Below are 12,251 nucleotides of genomic sequence, written 5' to 3'. Positions count from 1 at the left end.
ATGTTGAATCCTAAACATTGTATGTTATATTGAAAAATATGCAAAATTTTCAATAATCCTTTGAATTTTCCTAGAATGCTCTAAATTATACACATGCTCTTTACCAAGTTGTTTGGACACATATACTGTGCTTAAATTACAAGCATGAATATTTTGTGCTTATTTTGAAAATGTCCATTCTTGAATTATCATTGAATGATTGATCTACAACAAATGGTTTAACTTCTGAATCATCATTCATGAGTTTGGAAGGAAGCCAATCTAGGCTTTTCTAATATTATGGTTGAGCACCCAAAATTTTGGTATATGTGTTTAGCACACACTCACCTCACCACCATGAAATCTTATATTAAGGGTGAGAAATAATTTTTTGGTAAAATAAATTGTGCCTCTCTTTTTTATACTTGGTCGACCGAACCTTATAATTCAAATTGGCCACGGTCGATCGAACCATATAAATGGTTAATCGGCCCTTTGCCTTGATGGACTGGACCCACAAAGGGTTCAAAATCACCCTGAGACGATTGACTGAACCTGTAGTTCAAAAGTTCCACGGTCGACCGAACTTGTCAATATGGTTGACCGAACCCTTTATATGGTCGACCAAACCTTTCGGGTTGAAAATTTTTTAAAGGGCTAAAATGTCATTAATTTTTAAATTAAACTTTTCCAAAATATCGAGCGTGTCTCCAACAGTCATATATTCCTGAAAATCTATAAATACCCCTTCATTACTCCAGATTAACAACTTTGATTAACTTCAGATTCTCTCTAAACCTTTGTTAATCAAAGTTTCCCCAAAACCAATTTTTATTGATAAAATCATTCTTTTGAGGCAAAATCTTTTATACAAATCTCTCCAACTCTCTTTCATACTTTTATTTCAAAATCATTTTTGAGGAGAGTACTTATTTAGGGTATTTTATTTGCACATAATCTCATTTATCTTTTAATCTTTAAGAAACAATTTTGTGAGTATTACTTGAACTTAAATTCCTAGATTCTCCAAATATCTTTATTTGCAAAAACATTTATAGGAGAATAATAATATTCATTTTTCATATATATTCTATTTGTGCAAAAGCGATTTGAAGAGCAAACCCTAGGTTCTCCGGTTCGTATTTGAAAAATATTTTTAGGAGCATATTTTATTAGAGTTCAAATCTTTGAAGCATTTTTATCTTCAAAGATTAGAATATTTATTTTTAAAAACACCCTTTTCAAAGATTAGAATATTTATTTTTAAAAACACCCTTACTTTACTGAGAATATTTCATATCATTAAAAAGTGCATGTTTTGAGCCTTAAATTTGTACACATATGCTTTTTAAAAAGTATTCTCTGTTGTACAAAAATTTGTTATTATTGATGTTGTATTCTCGACGAGTTGTCAGAAGAGGAGACGTACACTGTGAATAGTCCTGGACTTGTTCAAACCTGGTTAAGAGAGCACCGGAATGCTCAGACCCTGTTAGGAAAGCATTGGATTAGTTCAGACCCACTTAAGAGAACTAGGAGATGCACCCTCCTGAGAAAGTGTGCATAGTGTTGGCTCCACTCGTTAAGTGAGTTGGGGAATGTATGCCCCATAAGGACATTGTAAACGGCTTCTGCTCCGCCCGTTTAAGTGAGCAGGTTTAGTGGAATCCTTGGGGTGTATGCCCAATGCGGGAGACGTAAGCTGATTTAGCCGAATTTCGATAGCAAATGTCGTGTGTCGCTCTCTCTCTATCTCATTTACTTTCTTCACTTTAAATTTCACATGTGTATGCTTGTTTACTTACTGTTATAATCATTTGCATGCATACATTTAAATTAAATGAGATATATTGCACACGTGTATGTCTGAACTCATGGTTTAATTATTTCATATACATGAATGTACATTGAATGAGATATGATATGTGGTAAATCGGCGTAAATGTTTAATTTAATCAAAATATTTTTAAAACTCAATTCACTCCCCTCTTGGGATCACACCAATTCCAACAACATTAAGTATAGGCGAATGACTGGTCTACGCACAGGCAAAAGGCAGTCAAGGATTCGTGCAGGAAGTGATCAACGATGATCGGCATTAGACAAGTGATGATCTGGGAAGTACCAGCGCCGTGAAGATAGTAATTATATTTATATTTTTTGTAGGGAAATTTTAATTTATAAAATTATAAAAATTTATAGTTATAAAATTTGATGTGTGTTTATTTATTTTTTAAATAAATTTAAAACTATCAATAAAAAATTAAAAATAAAATTTATGTATTATGGATTTTGAATAAATAGAAAAATTTTAATTTATAAAATTATAAAATTTATAATTATAAAATTTGACTCTTGTTTATTTATTTTTTAAATAAATTTAAAGCTACTAATAAAAAACTAAAATAAAATTTATGCAGTACAAATTTTGAATCAAAATAACTAATTTTACATAAAAAATAATAAAAATTTAATATATTAATTATTATAATTTAATTCACATTTTTCCGTGCATGCAAACTTTTTTTATATATATTTCCCTACCATTTTTCTTAATTCATTTGAAAAATAAATAATAAATAGAAAATATTTTTTGTTTTAAATAACACTTAAAAATATATTTTTTATTTACAAATTTTTATTTAAATCTTGAAATTTGAAAAATAATATATATTTTATTATTATTTCAATTTAAAAAAATTTATGTAATTAGTAAGTAAGATGTCCTTTTTTGTCTTAATATTACCAAAAGTAAATTAGTTCAATTTTTTTGCTATTGTATTCATTTGTATATAATATTGAAATTAAAAAAGTTACTTTTTTTAATTCATTTGAAAAATAAATAAAAAGTAGAAAATATTTTTTGTATTAAATGTCACTTAAAAACATAATTTTTATTTACAAATTTTTATTTATATCGTAAAATTTGAAAAATAATATATATTTTATTTTTATTTAAATTTTTAAAAAATTTTGATTGTGTGTAGAGGGGATGTTGACTTTAGTGTAATACCAAGAGAGGGGTGAATTGGATTTTAAAATATTTTGGCTAAATTTAAATATGTGCCGATTCACCACACTTCATATTTTAATATACACGTGTGTATGTAAAATAATTTAAATGTGTACATGCAAATAATTGTAATAGTGAATAAACAAGCATGCACAAATAGAAATTTAAGTGCTAAAATTTAAATGAGATAGAGAGGGAGTAACACACAGATTTGTTTTCGAGGTTCGATCAAACTAGCCTACGTCCCCACCTTGGGCATACCCCCCAAGGATTACACTATTTTTGCTCACTTAAATGGGCAGAGCAAAAGCCATTATAACCTTTCCTTACGGGACAAGGTAAACCTCAGCTTAATTACCACGCTGAGTCCAACTGATCCTCCTTACGGGGTGGAGACTCTCTAGTTCAATTTCTCGGGCTAAATGGAATCGGTCTGACTTTACAGGGCTAAGAATCCCTAGTTCAATTACGGCGTGAACCCAACCGATACAATAAAAATATTTTTGTACATGATAAAATATTTCTAAATACAAGCAGAGATGTACAACGTTTAAACTTTAAATACACGTACTTTAATATGATATGAAATGTGTTCAGTAGAGAAAGAGTTCTTAAATATATTTAAACCCTAATAAGAATTTTTTTTCCAAAAATATATTTCAATAAAAATATAAGAGAACTTAGGATTTTGTTCTTCAAATAATTTTTGCACAAATAATATATAGATGAATATATATAAATGAGAAATATGTTCTCCAATAAATATTTTTGCAAATAAAAAATATTTGGAGAATTTAGGAATTTAAGCTCAAGAAAATATTTGTGTTATAATAATTTTCTCCCAAAAGTATTTATCAAAGAAATAACTAGGAGAAAACCTAAGCAATACTCTCAAAAATGTTTTTCAAAGATTATTTACTAAGTGAGAGTATATGCAAGTAAAGTGTCTTAAATAAAATACTCTTCTCAAAAACAATTTTTAAATAAAAGCATGAAAGAGAGTTGGAGAGATTTGTATAAAAGATTTTGCCCCAAAAGAATGATTTTAACAATAAGAAAACGTTTTGGGGGAACTTTAAGTAACAATGGATTAGAGAGAAATTTTGGATTAATCAAAGTTATTAATCTAAGTTATGGAGTGGGTATTTATAGATTTTTAGGAAATCTGACCATTGAGGGACAAGTTCGGTATTTTAGAAAATTTTAATTAAAAAATTAAAGTTGTTTTAGCCTTTAAAAAATTTCCAACCTGAGAGGTTCGATCGACCATATTAACAAGTTCGGTCAATCGTGACAATTTTAAACTATGGATTTGGTGGACCGTTTCAGGGCGATTTCGAACCCTTTGTAGGTTTGATCGACCATAGCTTAGGTTCAGTTGACCGCTCTTTGAATTTCGATCAATCGAGCTCATTTTGAACTATGGGTTCGGTCAGCCGGGAAAGTTAGGAAAAGGTACTTTTGAAGTTCGGTTGATGGAAGAAGCTTAGTTAAAAAATGGGTCGATCGACCAAGTCAGGTCAAATATTTGACTTCTACTTGTCCGGTCGACCAAAGCATTTATAATGCAGATCGGTCGGTCAACCGAGACTTAGTCAAACATTGACTTTCTGGCCTACGGTCTGTTCGGTCGACTGGGCTTTTAAATTAAGCCTAAAAATCTGGCGTCGATCGACCTCCAACTTTGTTTTTGCCCTGATTTTGACTCTAATCAATTTAAACCCTTTTTGTATGATTTAGTTGTTAAGAAAAATGTTTTCTGTGAAGTGTGGTGGTCCCTAGGGTCTATCTACGATCATTCTGAACTTTCATCCATATTATACAAATGCATGCATTATTACAGACCAAATAATAAATATTAAATGCAATATAACTAAAATCAAAATGTTTTCCTCTTTTACTCTTCACTTCATGGAATGCGCCAGTTGAAGTAAGCTTTAAGTCTTCTGGCTTCCATTTTCCCTTTTGCTTTATGTGTGTGTTGAATAGTAAACTTGTTGAATGACTTAAAAACACATATAAGTAACTTGTGTTTTGTCAACATCAAAATAGAAATCGAACTCAAAAAGCCAATAAGGGAGGCGGAGGTCTTTAGGAGGAGGCAGGGGGGAGGCTTTGGTGTGGGTGTAGGTGAAGAGCCGACTTTTGAAAAGTCGGTTCTCAAATTATTTTTTTTTAATTCTAGCTAACAAGAGTTGATGGCTGACATTTTTTTTTAATTATTTTAAAGCCCAAACCGACTTTTGGAAAGTCGGTTGGGTACATTTGTGTAAATTTTCCCCATTTTCTTCATATTTGTGTTTTTTGATTTTTTTTAATATTTTCGTAAAAAAACTCATTATATATTTGTCTAAATTTATAAATAAAAAAATAAATTCAATATTCTAACTCGTAAGTTCTAAATGTAAACAAGAAAATAAATAAAAATAATTACGGAATGTGTTAATAAATTTACTAATAAACTCATTACCTCTACTGATTTAAACTAATTTATGTTGTTGATAATATTTATTATCTATTTGCTAAAAAAAAATATTTATTTTCTATTTTCCTTAATTGAAGAAGAAGAAAAATAAGATACACAATCAATGAAGTCAAAGGTAATGTAGTCATGCCTCCAGGCATATGGCCGGGTGGTAAGGGCGGGTTTGGGAGGGCCGCTTGGAGGTATAATCTCGGGTTCGAATCTGGTTGATGCACTTGAGGAGCCAGTGGTTGAAGCGTCTTATCGTTTCCCATGGATGGTGGCGCGAGATGTGTCTTGGGCTCGGGTTGGGAGGGCCACTTGTCGGTATAATCTTAGGTTCAATTCCTACCACTTGTGCTACATATCCGGATTTATCTCCTATGTGGTGGCTGTGTGCTTAGCTGGCGCAGGTGTGAGACTAGTCTTGGCAAGGGCTGACGCCCATTGATCCAAGGAAACTTGACGTAATAAAAAAAAAAAAAAAAGGTAATGTAGTCATGAATAGTACCATAGTATTGGTTTCACTTTATATATACCCATGAATAGTACTTTTTTCTTGAGTTCATGCATCAATGAATAGTACCATGCTCTTGATTTCATTAATGCATCAACAACTAATACCATATTTTTTACATTCACTAATGCACCTATAAGTGGTACTATTCGACTTCTTCTTAATTTCATTAATGCATCCATGAATAGTATCCTACTCTTCAATTCATTAATGTAATCTCGAATACTATTCAATTTTTGGCTAGTAAAATTTTGAGTAAAAGACATTTGTCTCTTCTGAGGTTTGGCAAAAGATAAACTTTCCCTAAAGTTTCAAGTATTCTATAGATTTTTTAGAAAGATACACATTTCTTCTTAAAAGATTTATTTTTTTACAAAATATAAAGGGAAGTTTGTGTCTTTTTGACAATTAATTGGTTTCTAAATAGTCAAAACAACTCAATACATTGCAAACTCAAATAATCAAGAAATAATTTAAAAAAACAAAAGTGAATTCTTGCACGAATCAAATTAAGAGAATGTTTATCACCAACGTCTCTATCTTAAAAGAGCTTGGTTGATGGAAAAGGAGGGAGGGAGTGATAGAGAAGTGTGAGAGAAGAAGAAATTAGAAAAAATAAAGTAAAATAAAGGTAGAGAAGAAAATTAAGGATGAAGGAGAGATAATTGGACATTTCCTTTTTCATCAACCCAATTATTTTGAAATGTTAAAAAAAAAAAATTTTAAATTTGTTAATATGAAATTCTCACTTTTCATATTACTCACGTTTTAATTTCTTGGAAGCCATTGAAGGAGTCTCAGAGGTCAGATTTGGAGGCCCTTCTTCTAGAGAAATTAATAAAATAAAATAAAAAGAATTAATTTTTTGTTTGGTCGGATGACTTGCAAATCTGTGATTAATCTTGAGCTAAGTCATATTTAATTATTTTTAATAGATGGATTATCTCAACTCAATCTCAATTTAATTTTTAAAAATTTTAAAAAGTCGGTCGGATGACTTGCAAATCTGTGATTAACCTTGAGCTAAGTCATATTTAATTATTTTTAATAGATGGATTATCTCAACTCAATCTCAATTTAATTTTTAAAAATTTTAAAAAGTCATACCTATTAATAACATATTTCACAAGCAAGCACAGCTAGCTGTAATGCAAATTACTCAACCAAAGCAGGAATAATTCATGAGAAGAAAATTCAAATTAATAATGATAATAATAATAATAATAATTCAAATTAAGGGAAATAAATATTGAGTACTAATTTAGTAATTTACAAAGTTCCTGTCCTTCCACTGGGTTTTTTATTCATTTCACCGTTTTGCCCTTCCTAAAACAGGTAATACCAAACCGCGTCGCGACACCGTGTCACAACTGAGTCGCAAACGCTCGCCCCTGACTCGTCAACGAACTCTTCAGGTAAAATAACCGTGTCAGCGTCCCACCACCTGTCGCCGTCGCCTTCATCGAGGTTTCCCAACGGCGAGCTTGCCTTCCGCACGTCGCCCACGGTTACATCGCCGGAAAAATTATCTCCGACGTACACCTTTTGGACGCCGACGGAATCGATACCCACTACCATCCCGGACTGAGGCTGCCACTCCGCGTGTATCGCCGGAGTCCGGCGGCTCATTCTCGCGTCCCACACGCTTATTCCGAGGTTCTTCGAGAGAATCTCCGGCGAGGACATAGAAAAGGCAGCCGGAACTTCATATTTCTCGGCGAGGAACGAGCTGCTGATCTTACGATCTCGGTTCAAATCCCAAATTGAAATTAGGCTACTGGATGAGTTCTCCACGTCTAGTCCCAAACCCAGGCCGTCCCAGAGCTTCACGACACTCTTGCCAGTGGCGAAATCCGACCACGAGAAGCGATCACCGACGTTGCGCCGTCGACGAAGCCTCAAATTACGGTTTTGCCACTTGTAATCGCTAGAGCCCGCAACGCGGAAATCTTCGTCGGTGGGTTCCCCCCGATCGAACGACGGCGAAGGCTCTTCTTCTTCGTCCTCTTCCGACGTCGACGAGCTGGTCTCGTCTTCGTCGCTGTAATCGTCTTCCTCTGACTCTCCGAGGAGAGGCTCCGTAACCAGAGATTTAGATTTACATCTCCGGCGTCTCACGACCAGGACCTTTATTCTGTTAGCTATGCCGCTGAAAGCTCCGGCTAGTGCAAGAATCAAAGCGACCCATTTCCAGAAATTGTAAGAATTGTAGATAATTTCCATGCCGGAAAGAGAAGAAAGCCCAGAAACGAAGGAAGGGCTGTTCAGGCAGTTTATCCCGGGTTCTAATTCGCTTAATCCACAAATTACTTGAGCCTCCATGATCTCCGGCGACGATTGGATTAACTCTTAGAAGCTACTCAGACGTACTCAGAAAAAAACTCAGACAGGTCGATTGAATTGAATTGAGAATTGGGAAAAAGTGAGAAACAGAGAGAACCTGCGAATGAAGAAGAAATGTTATAGGCCGAGGAGGTTTGTAAGGTGGGGGGAGGGGGTGTTTATATAATAATATAAGCAGAAATGCTCAATTGACGTGGACGTCAGAGATTGGTCGGGAGAATCCGATTAAGATCCACGTCAGAAAGGTCCAAAACTTTCTGGAGGAGGGAGGAGATTGGGATGGGTAAGGGTGAGTCAGCATATGCCATGCGCTGATCAAATTGCGTGGGTTGAAAGCTGACGGGAGGATCTGGACCGTTGATTTTTCTTCTCGTGATTGACGGTGTGTGTGGTTGGACGAAGCCAGTTGACGTTTGCACCACGCAGATCTCGACACGTGTGACAGCGCATGCCATGAGCTCACTGCGTCTGCATTGTATAATTCGTTTTTTTATTATTATTTTTGGCTTCATCACTTTATGGCTGTCTTTTTTCTTTTTTTTTTTTTCTGGTAATAAACTTATGATTGCGTTAGTTTATGTGCGCAGTTGCTGTGGTGGGATCCACCGCCAACATAATCCACGGTCGGCTAATAATTCCATTATTAATAAATGCCTCAACTGTTACTATTTTTTACTATATTTTTAAAAATTTTTGAACGGGTCTTATTTTTAAAATTTTTTGAAATGTCATTAATTCTGCATATTTTATTTAAGATATTATTGAAAATGAAATATTAATTTTGAAGATCTAAAAAAAAATTATGAGTTGCAAATCATACACATTTATGTCATTGCCTTTTCATGTTGAAAGCTTTTTTGGGCCGCCACCTTTATATAAAAACACATACATAAAAGGAAAATATAAAAAATAGCAACAATTACTTTTTTAAATCTATTTTTAAATAAATTTGAATTTGAAATTAGTACAAATTCCATATATGTTAATTTTCAAAAATATTGGTTTTAACAAAATTTTGTATTATGTTATACTAAAATTCATACAAATCCAAATTTAGAATTGAAATTCAAGTTCCGAAATGTAGAATTTAGATATTTTAAAAATATTTTAAATGATTTTTTTTTCATATTAGCCTATTTAATATATGTATATGTATATATGGGTGTGCATATGTATATAAACTAATATTGTAAAAAAAACTGCTCTTAAAAAATATAATTAAGTAATTAATTACGACAACAATATAAGAGGAAAAAAAAATATTAAATGAGGTATGAACTATGAAGCATAGAGGTGGCAAAATGGGTCGAACCCAACAGGTGACCCGTGACCTGTCCGTTTAAGTCGGATTTGTGTTTAATACAAGTCAATACGTTTATAAATGAGTGAATTCGAGCCCGACTCGTTTATTAAATGGGTTAGGCAGGTTCGGGTCGAGTCACCTGGTTTATGACCCATTTAAAAATAACATGAAGTGTTTTTTTTTTTAAATGTCATTTTATATGAAATATTTAAAAAATTTTAAAATAAATATATTTTATTTTTTGAATGGGTGACCCGTTTATGACATATTTATTAAACTAGCAGGTTTGAGTTTATATAGTAAACACCCGTTAATAAAAGGTTTAACCTGAATCCGTTTAATCCCAACCCATTTATGATATGTCTGAGGGTCACTTCTTTTTTAAGATTTTGAAAAGCTTGCTTGGAAGTTAAACTAGCCGCCTAAATTAAATTTAGCAGGCATAACATTATAGAATGGTATTTGTATGCACTATTAATAAAAAGAATAGTCCTTGAAGAATAGTCTTAGAATTATTTTTTTTCAATCTTTATTTCCCCTATAACTATTTTTTCCCTAAAACTGTGAAGCACATGCATATGTTGAATTTTTCCCGACTCTCACAATCCCATTCTGAAAGTATTGTATAGATAAGAGAATAAGGACGAATCTATAATCTTAGTGAATTAGTCGAGTGTTCAAAGACATTTAGACATCATAACTTAAAAAATATATATATCTTTGAATCTTTAGGCCACCTTCTCCCCGCCGCCCATTTTTTTCCCTCTCAACAAGCCTACTAGACTTTGAACATTTTCAAGAATTTGATTATCTTTTTTTCGTTTTGAGGTCGGAAGAGGAAGTAGGATAATCTCATATTTCTTGTGAATAAAGGATTCACTCAAAAGTCAATCTCATTCTCATGTTGGAATATTACATTAAAATCTCATTCTTATATGTTTTTCAGACCAAATCGTCTTTCTAATTTTGATTAATTAGACATTGCACTACTAGATTTTGTTTGATTTTGTTTTTCAAATAGATTTTCTTTTTTTTAACTAATAGGGTAAATCATTTATCTTGTAAGGATTGTAAAGTTATATTAGGTGAAAGCCTAACCACACAACATAGAGTCTTAGTATTATATATGTATTAAAAAATGGAAAAAAAAATGATAAAATAAACCAGTGTAGGAGAACTAGATGATGAAACCTAAAATGAGAAAATATAACAAAATCTAAAGATAAAATGATCAAAGATGGGGATTAGACCTTAGAGGATGAGACAAATACAAATACTCTTTAGAATAGGTTAGCTAGTTCTATTAAAAAGATAACAAAAAAGATTTTAGGTGAATCAAAGGGAAGATTCTCGAATAGCAAAGAGAGTTGGTGGTGGGATAAAGATGTACACAAAATCATAAAGACAAAAAGAATTTGGTATAAAACATGGCAAAAATGTAGAAACAGAGATAACTTTGAAAAATATAAGGATGCAAGAAAAGTTGTAAAAAGTGCCGTTAGTGAAGCTAAATATAGATCATTTAATAGTTTGTATGATAGATTATGTACAAATGAAGGGGAAAAAGATATATTTAAACTTGCTAAAGGTAGAGAAAGGAAGAGCAAGGACTTGGTAAAATGTATAAAAAGTGAGGATGATATTGTCTTGGTTAAGGATGAAGATATTAAAGAAAGATAGTGAAGTTACTTTAGTAAGTTGTTTAATGAAAACCAAATAGAAAGTTTAAACTTAGAATTATCAAATGAGGAAAAGACTAAAACTATAAGATTTATTCGTAAAATTAGAGTTAACGAAGTTAAGTTTGTACTAAAAAAATGAAAAATGGGAAAGCTATGAAACCAGATAACATTCCAATTGAAGCTTGGAAATGCTTGGGTGATAACGAAATTATATGGTTAACTAATTTATTTAATACAATTGTAAAAACTAAGAAATGCCAGATGAATAAAGGAAAAATACTTTAATACCTATATACAAAAATAAAGGAGATATTCAAAATTGTAATAACTATCATGAAATTAAACTTATGAGTCATACGATGAAACTATGGGAAAGAGTAGTTGAACAAAGATTAAGGTTAGAAACGAAAATCTCAAAAAATCAATTTGGTATTATGCCTGAAAGATTTACCACATAAGCTATTTATCTTTTAAGAAAATTAATGGAAAAAGTTTAGGGAAAAGAAGAGGGACTTGCATATGATATTTATTGACCTTGAGAAAGCATATAATGGGATACCTAGGGAAGTTCTATGGTGGGTTTTAGAAAAAAAGGGTGTTTGTTGTAGGTATACTGATGTCATTAAGGATATGTACGATGGAGTAAGGACTAGTGTAAGGACTATAGATGGAGAAACTAGAGAATTTCCAATTACCATAGGTGTACATCAAGGATCTGCTTCGAGTCCTTATCTTTTTGCTTTAGTGATGGACCAATTGACTAAGAGTATTCAAACGGAGGTTCCATGGTGTATGTTGTTTGCAGATGATATTGTATTAATTGACAAAACTAGGGATGAAGTAGAGGTTGAGTTAAAATTATGGAGAGAAGCTATGGAATCTAGAGGCTTTAAGATAAGTAAAAATAAAACCAAATATATGAAATGTAATTTTAGTAATGATAGGAGGAA

At 32.2% G+C, this 12,251-nt stretch overlaps 1 protein-coding gene across 1 annotated transcript; it reads right to left on the bottom strand.

Annotated features, from left to right (window-relative positions):
• Positions 1-7,151: 7,151 nt before the first annotated feature.
• Positions 7,152-8,871, bottom strand: LOC131152899 (uncharacterized). Its single transcript, XM_058104850.1, has one exon. The coding sequence runs from the start codon at positions 8,293-8,295 to the stop codon at positions 7,300-7,302; it is 996 nt and encodes a 331-aa protein (XP_057960833.1). The 5' UTR covers positions 8,296-8,871; the 3' UTR covers positions 7,152-7,299.
• Positions 8,872-12,251: the final 3,380 nt, after the last annotated feature.

Source organism: Malania oleifera, chromosome 4 (assembly GCF_029873635.1).
Source record: "Malania oleifera isolate guangnan ecotype guangnan chromosome 4, ASM2987363v1, whole genome shotgun sequence".
Lineage (NCBI taxonomy): Eukaryota > Viridiplantae > Streptophyta > Magnoliopsida > Santalales > Ximeniaceae > Malania > Malania oleifera.
The sequence above is the reverse complement of the archived record's forward strand: the minus strand, read 5'-3'. Positions and strand labels throughout refer to the sequence as shown.